General features: G+C 37.4%; 3 protein-coding genes across 7 annotated transcripts; all 3 read left to right on the top strand.

Annotated features, from left to right (window-relative positions):
- Positions 1–950: 950 nt before the first annotated feature.
- On the top strand, positions 951–16,982 carry pias1b (protein inhibitor of activated STAT, 1b). Of its 4 annotated transcripts, XM_079466545.1 has the most exons (15): positions 3,405–3,439; positions 8,578–8,644; positions 8,898–9,342; positions 10,383–10,467; positions 10,734–10,781; positions 11,084–11,174; positions 11,362–11,496; positions 11,585–11,690; positions 12,681–12,754; positions 12,990–13,150; positions 13,245–13,375; positions 13,474–13,681; positions 13,991–14,130; positions 14,299–14,339; positions 14,518–16,982. In XM_079466545.1, the coding sequence occupies exons 3-15, from the start codon at positions 8,901–8,903 to the stop codon at positions 14,833–14,835; spliced, it is 1,980 nt and encodes a 659-aa protein (XP_079322671.1). In that variant the 5' UTR covers positions 3,405–3,439; positions 8,578–8,644; positions 8,898–8,900; the 3' UTR covers positions 14,836–16,982. The 4 variants fall into 4 exon arrangements, with proteins under 4 accessions (XP_079322669.1, XP_079322670.1, XP_079322668.1 ...); XM_079466543.1 differs by lacking the exons at positions 3,405–3,439; positions 8,578–8,644 and adding an exon at positions 951–1,096; XM_079466544.1 differs by lacking the exons at positions 3,405–3,439; positions 8,578–8,644 and adding an exon at positions 1,353–1,515.
- A 253-nt stretch (positions 16,983–17,235) lies between these two features.
- Positions 17,236–23,252, top strand: morf4l1 (mortality factor 4 like 1). Of its 2 annotated transcripts, XM_079465554.1 has the most exons (13): positions 17,236–17,295; positions 18,902–19,099; positions 19,978–20,024; positions 20,457–20,524; positions 20,650–20,736; positions 20,988–21,068; positions 21,206–21,231; positions 21,340–21,428; positions 21,527–21,628; positions 22,014–22,102; positions 22,285–22,457; positions 22,644–22,728; positions 22,843–23,252. In XM_079465554.1, exons 2-13 carry the CDS (start codon positions 19,060–19,062, stop codon positions 22,925–22,927), a joined length of 972 nt encoding a protein of 323 aa, XP_079321680.1. In that variant the 5' UTR covers positions 17,236–17,295; positions 18,902–19,059; the 3' UTR covers positions 22,928–23,252. The 2 variants fall into 2 exon arrangements, with proteins under 2 accessions (XP_079321680.1, XP_079321679.1); XM_079465553.1 differs by lacking the exon at positions 17,236–17,295 and having other exon boundaries at positions 18,862–19,099.
- On the top strand, positions 17,367–18,220 carry rxfp3.3a3 (relaxin family peptide receptor 3.3a3; the record flags this gene model as incomplete). The annotated part of the gene is given in 4 exon segments (XM_079465990.1): positions 17,367–17,672; positions 17,675–17,885; positions 17,888–17,966; positions 17,968–18,220. Coding segments are annotated over 4 exon segments (849 nt in total).
- Positions 23,253–24,378: the final 1,126 nt, after the last annotated feature.

The following is a 24,378-nucleotide window of genomic DNA, read 5'->3' as shown; positions in this document are numbered from 1 at the left end:
TTCTAAACCTGTATACATTTTTTTCTGATGAACACATATATAGATATTTGGAAGAACATCATTCACTACCATAAAATGGTAGTCAAAGTTACACCAGAACTGTTTGCTTTTCTACATTCTTCAAAATATCTAATTTTGTGTTCAACAGATAAAAAAATGTACAATAGGCCTATTTCTTTTCTAATATGGCAGTGAATGATGTCATAGAACTTAAATTGCTAACATTCTTCCAAATATCTTTCTCTGTGTTCAAGAGAACAAAGAAATCGATAAAGATTTGGAACAACTTGAGTGTGAGAAAATTATGACAGGCGTTATATTTTTGGGTGAACTGACCCTTTAAGTAGACTAATTGGGGAAAACAATATCAACCATCACATAAATTCTAACGCATGTATTAGTTAGGACGATACGAATTATAACAACGTTCTCTAGGCTATGTACTGGTAATGTTAGGCTATCCGACTGGTAGGATGGTATCTGGTGGATGATGGGAACGCTAATAAATACTTTATTGTATTTACGCACTGTTTTCGATCGAAGTGTTTACGACCGAAGTCAGGTGCGCTCAAGTCTCTTTCGTCTACGCAAGATGGCGTTGTTCTAAAAACAAAAAAAAACTAGCTTTGATAACTCCGATTAGTTAGAGAAAACGAAGAAACGCGCATAAACGGTAAACTGTGTATAAATAATTGGAACATTGTTCATACTCGTCAAATATGGACCAACAGAGTGGTGCTTTAAAGAATAAACATTGAAAAGTCTTCAGCGGGGTTTAAGTTTAATTAAATCCAAAGATCAACACAAAAAACTTTGTGGCAATTAAAAATAATTAATATACTAATAAATTGGCCAGCTAAATGAAAAATACAGAATTATTCGGCTTTACAAATCAGTTTGCACTGTCAATAGTGAAATCAGTTATAATACGAGGTGCGATTCTGCCATCTAGTGGACACCGATTTAAATAAAGTACAGAAAGGGTGTATGCTATATGTTTTCTAGGCTGTTGTCGAACAACAATAGAGTATTAAATCGTTAAGTTTTATTTCAACGTGTAGTTTATTTTAAATTCGAAAACCAAATGAGGAATGGGGTAAGCAAAATATTTTGGGTAGTAAACAATGTAATGCGAAAATATTTAACAACTAGGCTACAATGTTTAAAAAGGTATACTGGGCTATATCAAACTTCCAAATTACTATCACTGGTCATTTTTCCATTAACTGGGATTACCGAATGTCCGAAATGAGCTATAGCCTCCTCTAATTAATTTACAGAAAATGTTGCAAAATCTTTTACTCTATATGTGAAATTTCACAGTTATTATTGATGCTCCAGCTGATGTCAATCTGGAGTCCCCGCAGTAGTTGTCATCTTTTCGCAGGGGTAGTTGCCATCTCTTCGCAGGGGTAGTTGTCATCTCTTCGCAGTTGTTGAGTCATTTTTGAGTTTTCATAAGAGGCTGGATCCAAACTGGAGCTGGCATAGACCCCTTGTAATGGGCATCCCGAGGTAGAAACAAAAACAGAAAGAGAATAATTATCCTTGCTGTTGCTTATAACATTTCAAGCAAATATAATCATTTGCTTCTGACATATAATTAGAATGCAAGTATTTTGATGCATTATAAAGATGTAGACCACCTAAACCGAGACCAATACAGTAGGCCTACCAAGACTTTGAGGGGCTGAGACAAAGACCGGCACAGCTAAAATTCATCTAAAAGATTAACATAACACCAAAAAGTCATAATAACATCACAGTATTCTGATTTGCTTTATATTTGTTTGAGACTAGTCAATATAGGACAAAAACGTGTGTTTGTACTGTAATTGTTTGTTTCTAAAACGTAATGGTCCAGTCAGTGAACTCTAGCGGCAAGGTTGCGAATTGCAACCAACCGCTCAATCCATCACTCCCTTTCGAAACATTACAGCGGCTGACAGAACACGACGAATTACGTGCAAGGAGACCCGCCGTGTATATAGATAGAAATAGCTCATTTTAAGCAGGTAATACAAACATAACGCTTCACTGTGTAAGCTCTTTATACACCGAATATATTTATTTTATATTGCATTTCTGTCAATAGATCATCCCAAAAATTACACACTGGACCTTTAAGTCACTTCAACTCATGGTTTAATGAATAATATAAAATCAACCTCACGTTTTCAGATCAAGTCAAATGTTACAAAAAACAATATATTTACCTTTAGTACTCAAGTAGCCTAAAATCTTTGCAATTTTCTGTCATTTTATTAATTTTGTTGACAGATTTATTTTATGATTATCCCCTAGTCGTGTTTTACCAGCACAGCAGCAAAATAAATGAACTAAGAAATTAATCAGTGATCGCTTTTAAAGCCAGAAGTTTTACATCCAATCACATTAATGAAGACAACGCATGAATATGTTTCAGTTGTGGCCTTGGCCTGAGACCAAAGACAGTCGAGACCAAGACCAAGCCAAGACCATCAAGAAATTGTCTTGAGTCGGACTCGAGTACAACATTAGTTCTTTTATTAAACTGTGAGCTATTGTGGCCTGTATTTCACAGTAAAGGAGCCAAATGTGAATATAATAAAATTGCCTGTAAGAAAAATCACAGTTTTCTTTTCGTAATTTATTAAAAAGTAAGAATTTTATAGTAAATATGAGGTTATTCCAAAACGAAACATATTTTTACTTTGTCAATGTGAATTTTTAATTAACAATAAGATTAAAAATGTTTTTTTTCAATGCAAGGGTAGATATGGGGCCGGATTCACAAAACACTCTAAAGAAGAAAATTATTCCAAACTGCCATGTTTTTCTTATGAAAAAAGTTAGGAATGTTTTTCCCGAAACAAAAGCTGTCGTAAATATAATCTTAAAATGAAGACTATATAATAATGATAAGGTCTAGCTCCTTACTTTGGCTTTCATTATTAAAAACGGAGTTTTTTTTACAATATTCTGGGACATATATGTGACTTGCCGCCTGCTGCCCCTCGCGTTTTTGGCGGAGCACCTGACGTGAAAAAACTGAACTCTGAGCAGAAAAGCGCTTGACGTTATGCGCCAAGCATAAAACATAAACACAATACAAACATTTAATACTGTACAACTTATCGTATGTTCTCGTGTTTGTGTTTGTTATTAAATTGCTTTATTATTTAGTAATACACTAAATATATAAGAAAAACGGTGAACAAAAGTAAATGACAAAAACGGCAAACGTATTGTCCAGATTTTTATTCATGTATAATGATAATAACAAACGATAATAACAGATTCACTAGAAATATGACCGCCTTATGGTAATAATTTCAGTTCCTCTCGCGCTAATTTTTAAACGAGCAAAAAGATGTTTGACGCATGTTCTGGTCACGTGCCAAGAGTCCGATCACGCCTGCGCCAGAGAAACAAGATGGCGGAGAGTGCGGAATTGAAGGTAAAGTGTAGCCCGCAAATTACTTCTAATTCAGCGTTTGTACATGCTCTTTTTGTCCATGCTGACCGTCCGATGTGGTCTCACGATTCCTTTTAGGCAAATCGATGTGCTGTATTTGATTTAAAAGCGGTATATGGGCAGTTTTGTGCCCGTGAGAAGGAACAATGTTATTGTTGTGATAGAGCCAGCTAGCTACCAGCTAATTCGCACATCTGTGTGCCTGCTGGAGTGAAATGATCATTTCTCACCCTAAACTTGGATGTTAATAAGGATTTGTCTTTTTTTAACTTTGAAATGGGGGTGATAACTTGATGCATATACCGTTAGAGGTGTCGGTTGTCGGTGTACAGCAGTATGTGGGTGGTGCGTAGGCTGTTAACAGACTGGAGATTTGGTGCTTTGACAGTCAAGACTACTGTTCTGCTATTATACTAGACTATAAACTAGATATTACACTGTACTGTTATCTGTTAAAACAGACAACAGCTCTCTCTTGAAACCGAGAAAACAAGTTTTGGACATCTTGTCCAAAATCTAGTGGATCTAGTCTGCATTGTAAAAATGCTTTGTGTTATTGCATTAATTGTCACCAGGTTTTGAGACATTTTGTATAAATTTTTAGTATTTTAGTTTTGAGTTATGTATAAATGCTGAAAACTATATAGTTCATTATTAGTTGGTGTTAATTAAGGCCTTAACTAATTGAAACTAATGTAAACCTATACAATCTCACTGCAAACTGTGAGGTGTTACTACTCATGCTTGATGTAAGTTTGTTTAACCCTTGACACAAAACATAAACCTGATTGTTGTTTAAGTTTGCAATATTGATCTGAATGTTTTAATTAGTAATATAAACGGCTTTTTTTGCTTTAGGATATTTTGGACACCATTATCAAGGTTTCTAAACCAGCCTTGATTTTGCCACTGACTGGCAAAAGTATGGGCTTAGATGGTTACTTCTAAGGAGATAGTGATCTGACTGTTAGCTACACTCCTTTCCAAACCCGCAATAAAAATAGACTTGATAACAGTAAAAGTACAAAACGTTTTTTCTTCATTTGCAACGAAGGCTTTATTTGGGCATAACACAGTGTACCATGTTACTTTGCTTAGTAATAAAAAACAGGAATTTTGCAGAAAGCAAAACAGGATGATAAGAAGCACTCGTCCAGGGCTTGTATTGCTCACAATCCATTAAGCAATGTATTTAGGTATAATGTAATTTTAGATATAGCTGAAGTTCGTAATAATAATAGTTTGTGCCACAATAAAGTTGTGTAGGCAATAGAGAGAGGGCACTAACCTGCTTTGCCCCTGTTTAAAGGGCACAAACCATTAGCCAAAATGTGTTGGAGTGCAAATAAAAAAAATTCAGACTGCACAAATTCAAAATTTGTTTTGAATGTGCATTTGTCAAATATAGCAACTGAGATCATATAGATCATATAAATATAGCAACATACAGTCTTACATCCCTTGACTAGTAGCAAGTTTCATCTTCTGAGCCCATAACCACACATTATAGATATGTATTATGGTGCCAAAAACATAATAATGATTACTGTTGGTTGTCAAAATGTGAGTGTTTTCCACTGTGTTACTGTATGTGGAGAGTGTATTTGGAGAACCCGTTTACATGCATAAAGATTATTAATTGAATTTGTTGCTCTTTTTTTGTAATTAATCAGATTGTCAAATTGCAGTTTTGTTGAAAAGATAAATCATTATTATTATACATTATAGATATTTTATTTTCAGTGTACATTTTATCTGAGCTTTTTTTTCGGGTAGAAAGATTGCTTTATGAAATTGTCAGAATGACATGTTCTCAGAGCAGTCCTTCCGCTTGTGTATATTTAGACTGTTTCTCATAAGTGTGTCAAGGCCTATGATAACCATACTTATTGAAACTAAATTAACCAAATCGGTAACCACATTGTTATTCGAGCAGTTGTTCAAATTGTCCAAAGGCAAGCAGTAGAGCATTTGAAGAAGATCTAAGTCCACCAGTGCAGTTTATACTTGAGAGATCAGAGTCAGAATGTGGAACAGAGACTGGCGTTATCCTGCCTTGACATTTTATGTAAGTAGTGCTAACACCTTGTCTGACAAAACACATGTCACTTTTATGTAAGTATAATAGTGTGCTTTGTTTATTCTTGTTTACATGAGGGCAGTAGGGTATTGTTTTATTCTAAGTGATATCTGTATTGCAAATATGGGTTTTGTAACATTATTATGTCAGAATAGTTTTATATTCAGTTAAAATACACTAGGGGGTGTAAATTGGAGTCTAAATAAATATTTTATCTGTTATTCAGTTGTTGTTTTACTTTTGTTATAGGCGTTTCAGTTTATTTCAAAGGAACATCCCTTTGAACCTCATTAAGCTGTATTCCTTCTAAATGTTGACATGTTGAAAATCTGAAAACCTGGGATGGTTACTTATCACTTGTTGTGTTCCTGGCTGCTGGTTCATCCATCTGGAGTGAAGAGCCAGCATAGATACTGACATGCAGAAGTGAAACTAGGACCGGAACAAATATTGTTTTTGGCAGCATTTAAAAAAAAATGTATGCTTTGTGAGTGCGTCCGAGCATCAACACTTAGGAGAGAACGTGTCAAAGGCATTTTATCACATGTTCTAGGCATTGAGAGTAGAATGAAGGTGTGTGGACATTCACAGCGTTTGAGGTTAGATTACATTAAGATGGATCCCCCTTATGTAAATAACCTCTCTTCATCCTATCTGCTTGCTGCAAAAAGCTTTTGGAAAGGTTAAACAGTTGACCAGTTTGGTTTCCTGTCAATACATACATAAAACATGTTGCATGAGGTTAATCACAAAACTTCAGATGCTATTAGATTATTGATGATAATCTTAAATCTACCTTTTTTTATTTTGCCTTGTTGTGCAGAGGCTGCAGCTTTTGCCACAGGGGAACTGGAATCCCCTGGTCAGGCCTGGTTTCCCTGAGGTTTTTTTCTCCTCCAATGGAGTTTTGGGTTCCTCGTCACAGTTTGCATTCTGTTTTGCACTGTTTGCCTGGCTGATGGGGCTGCTAGAATTTTATAGTCTTATTTAATTAACACTGCATATAGGAATTTATTGTGTGTCTGATATTTGACCTGTGTTTTGACTTGCATAACCTGTTATGTTTTGCTTATAGTCAATGTTTTCTTGTACAGCTGCTTTGCAACAATGAAAATAGTAAAAAGCGCTATATAAATAAAGCTGACTTAACTTGACTTAATCTATTCTCAAAAACAGAATAATCAGAGTTTGATTTAGATCAAACATTCTAAGTTCATGGATTCTTTTAAAACCAACAAAATTATTGGCCGCCTCTTGGTTTACATTGGAGGATGTTCCTCACTGTAATGGTACAAGAGTGAGAGTCTCTTCAGGAGTGATGAGCAGTATTAAGGCTGCATGTTTGTGTTGGGGGCCCGGCGGGTAGAATTAATAAAGACTGTTTATATGAACAGTCCAGTTGGTACTTGGCTGTAAACTGGGGCGGGGACCCCAGTCTCTCTGAGATGGAGAAATATGAGTCTCTTTGGCCTCTCTCTTGTTTTCCCTGTAGCTGTACTCCAAAGCTTTTGTTATGAAAGCTTGCTGGCCCAGGCTCAGGTCCGATCTTCCCATCCCCCACTATCTCACCTCTCTGCACCCACTTGGATTTTAATAGAACCAAAATTTCCGGGTACAACCAAGACATGACTTTATTATCTCAGAATATCCAGAAAGGATGACTTGAGAGCAATTCCACAAAATGTAACATGAGGCTTTGACCCAGCACGTAAAGGTGTTATTTGCATACACTGAATCTCCCATCACAATACAAAAATATATATTCAAATATCTAAAGAAATCCAAAATACATTTCTCAACATCTTTATTTGGCTAAATAAACTAATTGTATTCTCATGGACAAATGCCTTTTGGACTGCATAACTAGAGATTTATGGTTAAAGTAGTTCATCTTAAAAAAAATGTACTCAGTCTTTTGTCATTTCAAACCTGTATGACTTTCTTTCTTCCGCAGAACACAAAAGAAGATAATTTGAAGAATGTTGTTAACAGACCCCCCATTCATTTGCATTGGTTACAATAGAAGTGAATGGGAGGCTGAGCTAGGGCTGGGCGATATTGCAAAAATGTAAAGTCGATAACGATATTTATTTCGACATACAGTATAATTTGTTAATGCTGCTCCTTTTGAGAGTATCCCACCAATGACTGAAGCCAAAAGAAAACCAGTGGGTTCATTAATTATACAGCATTACAAATGTTAACATTCAAAACAGTTCAAATTAAATTAAACAAAGTCATATGACCTAATTGGAGATGCGCTGTCACAACACAGAGGATATTAGGCCATGAACAACCAGTTAATTCAATCTCATTTTGACTCAATTGACTTGTTTAATGAAGGGCGTATTCATTCAGTAGGCCTACATTTAACCAATGAAAAGGCTCTGTAATGCTATCGGCTCTTTCGCACATAGATAGCGCTGCAATGTCTTGCTCGATTGGTGGGATTCAATGCATTCAGTGAACCTTACGGACATATCACATATACTGTAGTCTCTTTGAACTGTGTATCTGCAAACTAACTTGCTTCATCACTTCTCTAATCTGTACAGGGCAGCTCTGGTTTGTTTCATCTGCACCAGCTCATGTTAGTGGATATAAAAACGTTTGTGCTTGCCTTTGCAATGAGTTTTGGGGTTACTCGTTTGCAGTTTGTTGTGTTTTACCAGCGATTGCAAAGGAAAACAAGACGCTTTGTATACCACACGATGACAACTCAAGGTTACTTTCACTTTTGTTGTTGCCGCTTCCTCTCATGATTTCCTCCTTGTCGTGTTTTCTTTGTCAAGTGCAGTATGAAATCGACTTTGTACTTTGATGTGCATATTAAAAGCTGCATGCTGCCTGTGTGGTGTTTAATTCTGCTGTCTGATTGGCTGTAAAATTTATCCATATTGAGTTAAAATGTCAGGAGATTATCATCGTTATAAACATAGATTTTATTGCGATTCGATATGATATCGTTTATCGGCCCAGCCTTAGGCTGAGCTGTTCTGTTCCCAAAATTTTTCAAAATATCTTCTTTTGTGTTCTACAGAAGAAAGAAAGTCATACAGGTTTGAAATGAAGGGCGTGTAAATGATGACGGAATTTTCATTTTGAAGGTGAACTACTCCTTTAATAATAAACGATAGTCCAAGACTAAACCCGAGGCTAATTTAGTCCTAAGGGGCCTACATTGTGTATAAGGCATATAAATAACAACCAAACAGTCTATTTAACCTCGTTTTCAATCCCATTTATGAAAAGAAAGGCACCTAAACATTTTTCTTGTTTACTAAAACCCTGCAAATGCTTTTTGTGTTATATATATTTTTGTTTATATTTATCTCCTGTTTCCTGTCTTTTTAAAAACAGCAAATGGTGATGAGCCTACGTGTCTCGGAGCTTCAGGTTCTTCTAGGATATGCAGGTCGCAACAAGCATGGACGGAAGCACGAACTCTTGACCAAAGCGCTACACTTGTTGAAAGCTGGCTGCAGCCCCGCCGTGCAAATGAAGATTAAGGAGCTCTACCGCCGCCGATTCCCCACAAAGATGGTGTCCCCGACAGACCTCTCCCTCCCGGGCCTACATGCCAGCCCTGGAGGGGCCCCTGCAGGGCTCCCCACCAGCCTGACCCATCTGGGATTTGATGGGCACGGCTCGCCCTCTCTACTACCTGTAGCGCTGCTTAGTCCAAAGCATGAGCTGGGCCTGCCCCACTTGCCCTCACCCCTTCATCCAGTCCATCCAGACGTCAAGCTTCAGAGGCTGCCATTCTATGATGTTCTTGATGAGCTGATCAAGCCCACCAGTTTAGGTGAGTTATACCAAAGCCTCTTCCACATGCTTATTTATTGCTTATAGCTTGGCCTTTGCCCAATCTGATAAGTAGTTCTTCTTTTCATGCTAAAACTAAAAGGGAGATGTAATTTTGCACGGAGAAAGTGTTCTCTTTGTTCTATGTACATTTATGTATTTGTTAGATCTTTGATTTATCATAAAATATGTTGCACTGCATGACTATCTGTGGTAGCAGTGTTCACATTGAACGATGGATCGGTGATAGGAGATTACACACTGCATGACTTTGCAATAGGTCAGAATCGCCGACAACTGTCTGGCGATGGCAACATTTCACAACCAAATGCACGCGAGAAGTGAAACGTGATATCAGAGTTCTTGCGCGGCATTGGAAGCCATTCTTGCTGATGTTGTGGACTCCTCCCCAACCTCATTTCCCCTTGTATCTTCCCTTTTTATTGGCTGTAGGTCATCGTCAATGTATTTCTCAGTCTGAACTCATCTCACACTGCATGCCTTTGAGTCGCCGAAAGGTGAATATATTTAGCATGCCAAATATTTCAGGGGAGTCTGTGACACGTGTCCCACTCTCTCAAAAAGCTTCTTTGATCATTCACAATGCCTGATTGTCACTCGTGTGAACGAACACCGATTTCCCTCCAATTTCAGAAATTTGTCTGTGATTTCTCAAAACCTGTCGGCGACTGAATATCGGGGTCAAAATCATGCAGTGTGAACTCGACATTAGCTCATTCTGGAGTGTGCAGCAAAGCTACCTTATTTCTGATTCATTTTCATATAAGTGTACCTTCATAGAGAGTTCAGTTTTAAGTGTAAATTGCAATACAGTGTAAGGCTGGTTTGTGACTTTAAAATGACTCTAAAGTGAAGATGAGGGTGCATCAAGTGTTGGCAGGTGTTGATAGATCTTTTGTCTCACCGCCTTCCTCTAGTAAAGATTAATCCTCTGCTAGAAATTTCCTTTGCATTTTATAGCTTTTCTTGGTTATACTCTAATTCTTCCATGACCATATTCTCTTTCTTTTTATTTTACAGCCTCAGACAGCAGTCAGAGATTTCAGGAAACATGTTTTGCATTTGCGCTCACGCCTCAACAAGTTCAACAGATCAGCAGTTCAATGTGAGTGCAGAGGAGGGATATTAAATTACATTGTTTGACAGGCCAACATGCTTCAAGTGTTAGTAATGTCCTAACTAATTTTGAGCTCAGAATAAACCTTAACCAGTTTCAACATCATACTGAAAATCTTCTGAATTGAAAACATCTGCTAAACAGTTGAACTTGAACAGAAGACTTATCAAACAGGCCTGTAGAATTTTTGGCATGCTTTTGTCTCCTACGCTCTATATGACACATTCCTTTTGTCCCACCCTCCTGTCTGATAGGGACATCTCTGGGACCAAATGTGACTTCACCGTGCAAGTACAGCTAAGGTATGAGAGGGCAAACATTTCCTCAAGTAAAAGTTTAGTTAAATAAATTGTCTTTTTACTTTGTGCTATTATTTGTTATTTTGTTGCATTATCGTATTATCTTGTTATAATGTCGTCTTGAAAATAGAAATCTTTGTAAACACTGTGCATGCCATTGAATGCTCTGTATTTTATTTGGCCGATTGTGGGTGATGAAGATAACATACCTCCACCTTCAGAGCTTTCTTTTGTTTGGCTTTCAAAGAGAGTCCTGGAAGTCTTTCCCACACGTTCCTAACGAAATCTCAATGCATATTTCATAGGTTTTGCTTATCAGAAACAAGTTGTCCTCAGGAAGACCATTTCCCACCCAACCTTTGTGTAAAAGTGAATGGAAAACCCTGTAACCTCCCTGTGAGTCTGGCTTTTGTTCATATACGAATAGCAAGCTTATTATATTCTACAGCCAAATGCAAAGAATAGGGTCCCACATTGTGTGTCTAACTACCATGCACTTTAAAAATAAATAATTTATACATGTTTAAAATCGTGTTCATTTAAAAAAATTTTTTAACTTTTGTGTTTTCTTGAATGTCTTCAGGGTTATCTTCCTCCAACCAAAAACGGAGTGGAGCCAAAGCGACCGAGCAGACCCATCAACATTACCTCCCTGGTTAGGTTGTCTACAACAGTTCCCAATACCATTGTTGTGTCATGGACGTCAGAAATCGGAAGGGTAATAAGCCTTTTTGAAATTAGAATGCTTTTAATGAGATTGAACTACTATTATTGTACCTAACAAACACTGCATGTGTTGCAAACAGAGTTACTCCATGGCAGTGTACCTGGTCCGACAGCAGTCCTCCTCAGTTTTGCTACAGAGACTACGGTCGAAAGGGATCCGAAATCCAGACCACTCTAGAGCACTCAGTACGTTTACTCTGCATGGTTCGGAAAGATGTGTACTGTCATGAAATATTACAAATAACAAAGTAAAGCATTATTACATGTATGTACCTCCTGCAAATGTTTTTATCTAAAGTGCCCCATTCTCTAAAGTGACCTTGGTGTCCCATTTAATGCCAGTTGAGCTACAGGACTTAAATGGAGTGAAGTGATTCCGCTTCTGTAAAAACGGTTTCGGAATTGGTGTTTGTAATCCAGGGATCTGGGCCCATATTCTTAAAGCTTCTAAGAAAGCTCTTAATTTAGCGTAAAAACTTCTACGTAGGAGTCTTAGCTTAAGCGATTCAGGACCAATCTGTGTGCAAGAAAAAAACTAAACGTTTATCTTAGTGAGGAGGCGGGGCTGACCTCGTTGTTATGTATGACACAGTCTTTTAAAGACTGTGATTGGTTGGTTGGCCAAAAAGGGGGAAAGAGTGCTTTTAAGTATGGGGTTGTTAGTTTAAAATTGCACATAATTATTTCTGTTTTACCGTACTTGTGCACACATTTACATTTATGCATTTAGCAGATGCTTTTATCCAAATTGACTTACATTGCATGATACTTTCAAAGTTATTTTATAGCGCTTTTACCATTTGCACGGCATCAAAGCAGCTGTACAGGAATACCAAAACCAAGTAAAGCTAAAGTTGAACACACAATTTTTTTTTTAAATCAGATAAACCTTAAAAGTAATATGGAAATTGTCATGCATTGCAACACATTTCTTCTAACTTCTCGTGTGTCATCCATTTTCTGTACCGCTAAAGAAACTCTTAAGCCTCTTAAAAGTCCTCCTCGCAACTCTTAACAATTTTCGACCTTATGAGATCTTTTAAGGCTTAAGATGCTTTATGAATAACTTTTTTCTTTACTAGGATCTTTTCTTTAATTTAAGGGGAAACGCCTCACTAGGAGCAACAAGATTTTTTATAAATATGGGCCCTGATAATTTTTGTGCTTGCTCTTCAGTTAAAGAGAAGCTTACTGCCGATCCTGACAGTGAGATTGCCACCACCAGTCTGCGTGTCTCCCTGCTCTGTCCGGTATGTAATGAATCCTCGATCCTAAATATAGACATTGTTCTCTGCACTGGGCTTCTATTAAACCTTGTAGTTTTTTTTACAATAGGTGAATTATTGAATTTGTATTAAATGATGATTCTTGTTGAAACCACAGAGTGTCTATATACAGTATATATCATAATAATCATTCTGTTATCACATGTTAAGTATGATATATAAAATATGCTATCATGTGTGTATCTGTGTGAATGAGCAGCTCGGAAAAATGCGACTGATGATTCCCTGCCGATCACTCACCTGCTCACACCTACAGTGCTTTGATGCTACGCTCTATATCCAAATGAACGAGAAGAAACCCACATGGGTGTGTCCAGTCTGCGACAAGAAAGCTCCATATGAACACCTTATTATTGATGGGTCAGTGCTGCACACCTTTAACACTTCTGATCGAAACCTTTACTATATATGCATGAATATATGCTTTCGAAATTAAAAGAAAGTTTTTTTTTAGATTGTTCATGGAGATTCTGAGCAGTTGTGTGGATTGTGATGAGATTCAGTTTAAGGAAGATGGCTGCTGGGCTCCTATGAGATCCAAGAAGGTGGTCCAGGAGGTGTCAGCCTCATCAAATGGCGTTGATGGTATGTTCACAAAACAAAGTTTTATATATGTTTTGTTACATTTGAAAAGGTTTAGACATGTAATTGTTGCATTAATGTAATATAATCCTCTTGTTTAGACTCTTGTCGGTCAGTTCTGTCAGACCACAGAAACAGTTCATCCCATGGCGGCAACAGTAAGAAGGTGGAGGTGATTGACCTGACACTGGACAGCTCCTCAGATGAAGATGAAGACGATGACGATGATGATGATGATGACAACGATGAGCCTTTGCCTAAAAGAGCCTGCCCATCTTTATCACCCACATCACCTCCTATCAACAAAGGGTGAGGATATTCGTAATATTTTGGAACATGAAGGCGGAAACGATTCATTCATTGTGAAACATTTGCTTTTGGATCAGTGAAGTGTTTGGGAACTTAATTGATATAAACAAATAAAGTTACAGCTTTACTTTCCTGAGTTCTTTTTCAGTTATGTTTAGCCAACTGAAGGGCTTCTTTGATGGTTGTAGTAACTAAAGTACACGCTTTAGTTACATTACGTTTTTCGTTGAAATAAATGTTTCTTGCCTTGATGTTTTGCTATTGCATGGATATTCATATTTTTTAATGATCAAATACTTTTTTTGGCAGAGTGTTAAATCTGCATCATCAGGGATCCCCACTAGCAAGAGCTCCAAGCATGCCAGCAGTGGAGACAAATTACATCCCTCCCCCTCCTCCTCTCATCCAGGACTACCGTCACTATTACCACACACCAAGTGACCTCCCAGGTATGGGGTCAATCCTGCCTTTTTTCAATGCAGTTTTATTAGTGGACTTGGGACTCAGAAACGTTGGCATATGCTACCTAATTATTTCCCACCAATGTATTTAATATTAATTAACACTTTTATCACTGATGGATTTGATAAACATGGGTTTTTGTTCTGTATCTGCAGATCTGAATTTCTTCTCATTTTTACAAGGTGACAATCACCAGGTAAGTTCACTGCATGATAAAGCAGCGAAGAATAGCTAGAGGGCAGCATTACACATAAACACATTCCATGGCTGATTCTGTTAGACACTGTGAGCCAGATCTAAAAGAGGAAGCTAAAGTACACAGTTCTTTTTTTTAAACTTAGTTTAAAGCATATGTTCTTCATCTCTTTCTGTAGCATTATAGCATGGTCATGGCTGCTGCGGCCGCTGCCTCGGCCTCCGCGTCGGCATCAGAAGATCACGAGCTGCTGCTGAACCGTTTCATGCCGTACAGTTCTTCTCAACTGTTCTTGGACCAGTCGGGGACGGCAGCGAGCAGCTCGCTTGGGCCCGCCAATGGCAGCGGGGGCAGCAGTAGCGGGAGCAGCAGCAGTCTGGTGTCCTCCAGCAGCCTCAGAGACAGCCACCCTCACAACAACGCCTCCCGTTCACGCTCGGACGCCACCACTTCTGTCATATACGGCTCCATCCCCGATGTAATTTCACTGGACTGACCACACGGGGCGCCCCACAAACAGACTAGCCTTTATCACGAACAGCAGGAGGGTGAAGAAACTTGTGCACTCATGATTTAGACATGAATGAGGTGGAAGGAGGGAAAAAAGAGAACAAAGACTTTTGTAAAGAGAATACAATTGCTGTGTACAGAGAAGAAAAATCTATTTTCAGTTTTACTTTTGTATATAAACAATAGGACGCTGCCTACCCAGTGAGTGACTTCAGTTGGTATTTCTTCATGGATACTGAAGATGTTTTTCACTGCTCTGTGTGTTGTTTCTAGATTATCTTATTCTGTACCTTTTATACTTTTTGCTATTTCATTTTGCCTCGAATAATTATTTCAGGCACAGTAATGGAAAGGCAGTCAGTATCACTTTTTCTTCTGTTTAGTCGTGAGACTAGCCCTCAGCCATTGTTTGAACAATGAGGGAACATCATTATTTAATGCCATTGTCCTATGCAGGTAATTTATTATTGCTTTTAAGTTATGTAAGACGTATGCTGTACAGAAGCATTCCCTTACGCCAACACACAATCTAGCCATGACATGCTTGAAAAGTTGATGTAGGTCACGTCTTATTCCAATCGCACATTCTCTCTCACCGTCTAACCACAGTATGTTAGACATGTATTTATGTTTAAAGTATGCATTGGCCAAATCGATAATTTTTTTTAGTTAACCTTGTTGAATGGTTTTCATAATTTGACTTTTTGTCTGTACTATGTTTAAAATAAGATATCAGGCGCTCTTGCGTACCTCATGAGTCAGTTGGTTCCAGATTTGAGAGTAAAATTGTCAGAATTATGTTGCTCCCACTTAGCAGAGTCCTCTCATAGAGAAAAGTATTTTCTGTAAGACAAGGACCTTATAAAGACATCACATTTCATACCCAGCAGACCTTCCATTTCATAGAAACAACAGTTGTCTAAAATGTAAATGGCAAAATATATTGGCTCTAGAGGTTCAAATACACACCATATCTAAAAGACTGCATTCTGATTGGTTTTAAACTAAATAACCATACTTTTTATATCTTAAACAAGTACACTTGTTTCTTAATGTCATTGAAATTTATTAGTAGAATTGGCAGTTAACAGCTTTTCATTTTCACCAAGCGTGATCTGTAACATCCTACCCCCATCTTGACCCCCCCCAACCAAGCAGGTTTTCAAAGTGCGTTTGGGAAGAGTGACCGTATTGCAACGTTATCTGTGCTGTCTGGTTTTGACTGTATAAAACTGAATTTATTTATTTTATCTATTACATTTTTACTATTTCTTTGATTACGCATTACTGTCATACATTTATTTCATAATTATTTTCAGTGCTCTTAACACGTGCTTTGCATTGTACAATTATCTAATTGTTTCCCTGTCTCTCATATTTGTACTATATGAGACACCTGAGGCATTAATTCTACAATCTTAATTGCTGTGTCAGATTCAACATTTGTTGAAATTAAACCATTTAACGGATAAACGCAAGCCGAGTGTGCGTATCCTCTGGCTCCATTTTGATGTGACATTGATGAGGCATTGGATACTAATGGTAAAGTAATTATCTTCCTCCATTATTGTTCTACAACCTCTTTTAATGTTGGGTCTTGATGAGAGTTAGCAAATACTTTAATCACAGTGATTCGATTATAGCCAGTACACAGAACAGGCCACTAACCTTCCTTAATGAGTGTTTGCAAGTGTTTTTGTCTTTAAGAGCAAGTGTTAAACTGAGTTTAAATTTAACGTAATTGGATTGAAGAACCCAAGCGCGATTCATTTATATATCTTTTTTAACATTGAGCTGGCCACCATTCCGAATCTTCCATTTGGCATTTCTTTCACTGAAGTCATAAATGTCATGTCCCCCGTGAATCTCCGTGTCTATTTGTTTTTGAAGTATACCACTAGACAGTCCAGTTTAGTTGCACCAATAACTGGCGAGTTTGAACTCTCTGCCTTAAGTTCTTCTACAGTATATGGTACACTATGGGCGAAACCATTATGTACAGTAAACCAGTACCAGTTTGTATAAAATATTATATTAATTATTTATTATTTGAATTGGGATACATTGTTTACCTAATGAATGTTACTTGTTTATGTAGAGAGCGGTTTAGCTGTAATAAAACAAATACTTTCGATCTTTTTTATCCGTCTTATCTGTATTTTGATTGTGTTTGTAATATTGACACATTTTTTATATTCAGTCCAAAAGAAACCAGAATTAACAATGAGAGAAAAATCACTCCTTATTAGGGTGACCTGGCTGAGATTCAAAGGTTACATGAAGGCGCTGTTCTTCTCAACTTCTGATGCGCACTGTTAGAAATGCGCAAGTGCAATTGACCCCAAGCTGTCATACGTGTCAAAAGTCTCCTGACAATCTTTGCATTACATGGGCGGGTTATACCAAGCCACAGCAGTGCTCCCGTGGATCATGGATGACGTGTGAGGTAGAGCGGAGGCTGGCTGCTGTCTTCAACGGAACTGAAAACAGGTTACGCTCGGGTCATAGTGGATCTGTATGGTGTTTAACCGGATCCCACAGGGTTTTGTCACGTTTGCTCTCAGAATCGTGATCTCCGTGGTGTACATTCTCGTTTGCGCAATATGCTTAAATGGGAATTCGCTCGTGCGCTTTTTTATGAGAGTGAAAGACTGCAAACAAAACGCAATTTTTAATTTATTTATTGTTAATTTAGCCATTACAGACCTTCGGTTTGTTCTGACTTTGCCTTTCTGGGCGGTGGATACTGTTCTGGATTTCAGCTGGCCGTTTGGAGACGCCATGTGTAAAGTCGTACTGTCCGTCACAGTGATGCACATACGCCAGCGAGTTTTTCCGCTATGGCCATCACTCGGCGACTAGGATCCGGGTCCGTCCAACTCCCGCGTGCTCTGTCAAACGGGTTTGCGCGTTTCTATGAATCCTTGCTACCGTTCCAACATCTATTTTTCTCCACTGTGACCAACGTGGCCGTGGAAAAACTCTGTTTACTCAAGTTTCCTGCCGGACACTACTGGCAGGCTTTTTATCATATTAAATCCTGGTCGCTTTTGTTTTGCCTATGCTGATTTTTTCTGTGATGCTTTTGAGATTACTGAGAAAGAGAAGTATTGAGTTGACATTCAATGCGAAGGATTCGTGTTACCAAATCCATCACAGTTGTCGTCCTCTTCTTTCTGTGCTGGATGCCGAACCATGCAAAAGCATTTAGGGATGTGTTGGTCAAACTGAACGTCATTTACTGGGATGAGGCATGTTGTTCATACATATGTATTTCACGTTCATATGTTGTCTTACAAGACACCGTGGTTTCCCTAGATATCTGGAAGGGCAATGAGCTGCGCTGCGGTGCAAATGCTTATAAATATTAAAAAATAATAATAGCCTACTAAATATTTGCTTAATTAAAAATATCAACATTTAACAACAACCGTAATAATAATAAAATAGTAATCTAATACACAAGACAAAACATTTGCATTTGTAAAACAGGCGTAATATATGACATGTAAAAGCATGAAAGATTATTTGTCATAAATATTACATTCTTTTTATATTTTTTATTATTTAGTGACAAAAATCTGTGTTTGTGTGGAAGGGGATATATGTCTTCTTTATGGATACAATGCATTAATAAATTATGTTTAACAACAAATAATAGGCCCTATTTAATTGTATTGGCTTATATGCTGTTTTCTGATGTTTGGTTTAAGGAGCAGTGTTTGTTAAAACTTTAAATTGCTTCACATTCTAAAAATTGGGTAGAATTATGTCAACCTATATATCACAAAATAACCTATGAATTACAAGAATCAACAGAAATTGCAAATGGTATAGAAATAAGTATTTTGTAAAATTGTAGACATTTATTTATTTTGCATATGACTATAATTCTATCCTCCTTCTGCTACTTTTATGTTTATTGTTGACGTTCAAGGCAAAATGCACTTTAATTTGTAAGGCGCTTCGTACAAACGCGTTTGCTTAAATGTATACTATAAACACAGCCTACATGAACATTGTAGTGTACAAGTTCCATGTTTCGCCAACAGGGGCTCCTGGCGTTTATTATGGCAACCACCTGACAGGGGCGCCAAAAAAGTTCGACACAGTAGAAACGCAGCGCGGCGCCTTCACCCTGCGTGAATGAACCCGGAGCTGGCGATGCCTGGATTTGATTTTCCAGCTATTTTTATTGTTTAATCTGTGAATGGCGCCTAAACAGGACCCTAAACCTAAATTTCAAGAAGGTAAGACACCCCACCCCATAAGAACGCCGCGTCTTCTCAAAACGACACATCAGTTCACCATTCTCCATGAGCTGTGCCAGTGGACGCGGGCGCTGCCTCCGCACAATGGCGCGTCTGCACGGCGCTATATGTATGCAAGCAAACCTTTTCGCCGCGCAATGCTTTATGTTCATATTATTAAATTGTGTATTTATTCACACAATAACGTATGTAGGATTGCATATCAGCGCTTCCTGTTTTATGCGACATGCCTTTGTAAGCGCGTGCAGCTGCACGATTATGAAACAAAACATTAGCATTTCTCCATGTAGCACGTTAGCTCATAGCAGGCCTTGTTTACAGAAAGCACACATCAAAGCATGTTATGATTGTCCTAGCGGGATTGGTAATTTATGAAATCATTATACGTCTCTAAGAATGTCTACAAAAATCTATTTTAAGGTTATTTATATTTTTCTTTGAACAAGCGAGAGGATATTTTAATGCGTTAATACCCACTTCCCATTGTCAACTGCAGTCGATGCTATTTGAGATGACTGACAACTGCAGAAAATGTTGGTTCATCGTTGTTTCTATGAGTTAATTCAGTTTTCCGTTATATTCTACTAAGCAGTTCCTTCAGACATTTCGTATTTCACGTAACTTATTTCAATTACTGAAGGTTTATAATGCATCTCGTAGGGTGGCACATCATGCATTAGGTAAAACTACAGAGTTGTTCTGCATAATTTCACTCCAAATATGTTTTGTTTGTTGGACATTTTTATGTTATGCCAAAAACAATATATCGGTGTGCATATAAAGAAGGTTTGTTTAAAAGCCTTTATTATATTAAAAGTGAACATCATTACACTGTTAATAAGTCTGATCCATTTCAGGTGAACGAGTGCTGTGCTTTCATGGGCCATTGCTATACGAAGCTAAGGTATCCGTCTGAATCATTCTGTTTTGCATTCATTCTTAATGGATTATGTATCCATTAAGGCATTCAAAGCCTCTATTTTTTGTAGCAACAACAGGAAGATAGTTTCAATTTTAAAGTGTAAATGTAGTTTGGGTGTCTGATGATATGGTTTTGTAGATCAGGGTTTAAAGTTTTTAAAGCATTTTCTGTGAATGGCACGGCAACCCTTTTATACACTTGTTTTTGTCTGGTTGTAGATTAAGAAGATTTAGATTGATGAATTGGCTTTACTCATATGCTTGTAAAAGGGTGTGCTGCCTTCTACTTTTAGTTGTTTCCTAGTTGTGGTGTCTCATGTGCATTGTTCTCATTTTGAAACAAGCGTGACTGAATTATTTAAATCACTTTTTAGTTGTGTGATTGTCTGTCCTAACTGTTTGTCTCTCTTTGCAGTGTGTAAAAATCAATATTAAGGATAAACAAGTTAAATACTTCATTCATTACAGTGGATGGAATAAGAAGTAAGTCTACATATTCAAAGTGCTCACTGTTAAAGTGTACAAGTTTAAGTATTACAAGCAAAAACAACCACCAAAATCAAGTTTGATGTGTTTATTCTCTTAATGTCTTTTCATTGTGTTTCTAGCTGGGACGAATGGGTTCCTGAAAGCCGTGTGCTCAAATATGTGGACAGTAACCTTGCGAAACAGAAAGAGCTTCAGAAGGCAAACCAGTAAGTGTGTTTTATAAATACACGCAAAACAAATTATACCAGTGTGTAAATAAAAGTTCACATGAAAATTCTCGAAACCATTGACTTGATCTTATGTCTAAAACCTTATGACCTGCTTTCCTCAATGAACATTTTTGTGTATAAATGTTCGGTAACATGGATATCCAAAATTCTAATTATTTTAATGTAAACATTTGTACTGTCACTTCAAAAGTACAAACAACAGTGTGCAAACCATATCAATTTTTCAGAGACCATTATGTTGAGGGAAGGATGAGGGGTGTCGCACCAAGCAAGAAGATCGCTGCTGTGCAGCAAAAAAATGTAGATGTGTAAGTGTTGTTTGGTTTGCTTTTACTGTTTAAGTACCTTCGAATAAACTCTTTTACTTAACTGTCAGAAGAGCAAACTCAACCGTTGTTTATTTACTGGTGTGTGTTTAACCATGACACTTCTCTTCTATCAACAGAAAAACAAAAAAGAACAAGCAAAAGAGTAAGTTCATTTTCTCTCTGTAAATATGAATGTGTTTTGACCTGTGTATCAAGCAGTTTGATGCTCAGCTGCTGAGCGTAAATATAATTTAATACACTTCATGCTCAGCACCAGGAGCTGGAGAAGGCACCAGCACTGGAGATTTGCCTCACCCCCCACGCAAGAAGAGGGCACGTGTTGACCCGACTGTGGAGAGTGTATGTCACTTAAATACCTGTTCAAATCTGAATGTTTGTATTGTTTAACAATCTGTGCTTTAAATGTAAGGTATAAATGAGGCTGTTATTCTGTACAGGAGGAGACCTTTATCAACAGAGTAGAAGTGAAAGTTAAAATTCCTGAAGAGTTAAAACCTTGGCTGGTAGATGACTGGGACCTGATCACAAGACAGAAGCAGGTACAAACCATCTGATAGACCTTATCCAACTCTAATGCTTGGGTCATCATACAGCAAAATTTCACAATAGTTGAACGCAATATGGGAGGAATGTTGTCTAAAGCAACAACAAGAGAAGAGAAAACAGGATTAGGTTACATTAGCTTTTTCACAGAGGTTAAATCACAATGAACTGCCCCACTGAGCTGGAAACAAATCCCCTGATGGAAATAAGAGATGCTGAATAATATATAATACATTTAATTTACATGCATTCATATGACCTTTTCTGTAACAACACGTCATAATCTTAGCTATTAATAGTAATCGTCCTTCAAAAATGACATACTCTGATGTGCTGATGTTCATTAACTGAACAGTAAACATGAATATTTCTTTTTGCTAGCTCTTCCACTTACCTGCAAAAAAGAATGTGGATTCTGTCCTGGAAGACTATGCAAATTACAAGAAATCGAGAGGAAACTGTGATAACAAGTATGTTTGTATGCCATAAGGAAACTTGTGATTTAATTATCCAGTTAATTGGAATCACTGTAGTACAAATGATTCATTTGATGTGCAGGTCTTCCAGTTAATTGGGATCATTCATTGTTAATGAACTCCTCGTGAGAGTCTTTGTAATGACATACTCAACCATACTTGACCTCTTCACTCAGGGAATATGCCGTAAATGAGGTGGTCGCTGGAATCCGTGAATACTTCAATGTCATGTTGGGCACACAGCTGCTCTACAAATTTGAGAGGCCACAGTATGCAGAAATTTTGGCAAATCATCCAGACACCTCTATGTCTCAGATCTACGGGGCACCACACCTGTTGAGGCTTTTTGGTATGAAAATATTATCACCAAATCGTAATATGTACCCATAATAGTTAATAGTTTTTTATTATTGATAATGTTTTCTTAATAAATTGTTGTATACTGTATATACATTTTTTATATATTATTCTGTTCTGTATTATTTGGGCTAGTATTTGATCTTAAGGCCCCTTTTGTGAACTTAAATGTTAACAGTGAGAATTGGCGCAATGCTGGCCTACACACCATTGGATGAGAAGAGTCTAGCCCTGCTTCTCAGCTATCTGCAAGATTTTTTAAAGTAAGTAGACATTGTTTTTGTTAATGACAAGTTTTAAATGAGACAGATTGTAAGCATCCATCAGTTTTAGAATTTTTTTTGTATTCTGAGCCTAAAGTTCTATTTTAAATGTAGGTATTTGGTGAAACATTCATCGACACTCTTCAACGCAAGTGACTATGAGGTTGCACCTCCGGAATATCACCGCAAAGCTGTCTGAAGGCAGATCACGAGGATGTTTGGTGCTACGATCATTTATTTTTAAAGATTATTTTATTACAGCCCATCATTGGTCTCTTGGAAGATCTTAGTACCACAGCATCAGACAGCAAAACAGGCTCATCATTTGGTTCATCGGTACTCTAAGGGTAAAATCTGGTGTTCCAGATAATCTGTCGAGGTTCAGGATTTTCTGGAAAGCTGCTGGTCATTTTTCCCAAATTTTTGGTTATTGTAAATTTCATAAACAGGATCTGGTCATGTTAAAATGATTCATCTTTTGTGTTTTGTTTTTTTAAATATGTCTATCAATAAATTGTCCTTCACAGATGTGAACCTGCTGCATCTTTTGTGAAGCACATGTACTTCTGCCAGTTGTAATCCAGCTAATTCATACAATTAAATATAGAAGTTGGAGAGTTTCAATTAGAATTATTGTTTTTTGATTGTATCACATCTCGATGTAAAAAGTAATGCTTTCTAGTTAAAGCAATCCAATGGTGTGTGGCCATGTAAAAGCAGACACTGTACTTTAATCATACTCTCAATGTTTTAAAGTGTTTGATTAAAGGAGTAATCTATGTTTCTCAGTTTGTTGCTTTAATACCATCGAATCAAAGAAATCGAAATTGTAGCTTGAGCAGTTTTAAGTGTTAGAAATGTGTTTTCAGCATATACAGAGAGTCCATCATTAGATAACTTATTGTTGGTCTTGTATGAAAGTAGGGGCGGGTGGAATTACCAAAAATCTAATAGTTTTATTTCACAGTTCACTTAAATGCAAACCTTAGTTAAAATGAAGGGAAGTTATGTAAATGAACTAAAGATGTCAAATTAAGTTTTGATAATCAGATTTATTTATTTTATTGATCTTCTGGCTATATCATATGTAAACAGTAGGCTAAATAACAAGTAAAACAACGAAGTATGAATATATGCACAAACGATGAGAGTACAGTATTTGACTGGTGTTAAAAACTGGTTTTCATGGGGTCTGTACTGTAGGTCTTCATCGCTCTTCACTCTCTGTCTTCAGGTTTGTTAAATCTCGCGATTGTCTTTGCACTGCGAGTCTATGCCGACTACACGCGTCTACCAAGCTCGTAACTTTAAAAGCGCTCACGTGGCGAGCATCATCCCACGTTCCAACGCAAGTTTCACATTGGCTCGCCTAATGTTACACTTTATTAATACTATTAACAGACTTAATAAGCGACCTGACTTTTGAAATAAGTGAGAATTAGCTTTTTTATATGCACGCGCAGATCCCTGCACGAGCACTGCGGGTGAGAGAGAAAGCGCCGGACTGGAGCGGATCACGAAACGTACAGACTGAAAGAAAGTGTTGATTTGTTAATTCGTTATGTGTGCATTTATTCACATGTTTTGTTTTTTTCATAATAACGCCCAATTTGCAGAGCGCCGAGTTAAACACGCCTACTTATCTACGCT

This window comes from Barbatula barbatula (genome assembly GCF_947034865.1).
Source record: "Barbatula barbatula genome assembly, chromosome: 10".
Taxonomy (NCBI): Eukaryota; Metazoa; Chordata; class Actinopteri; order Cypriniformes; family Nemacheilidae; genus Barbatula; species Barbatula barbatula.
Note: the sequence above shows the minus strand (reverse complement) of the source record. Positions and strands in the feature narration are given on the sequence as shown.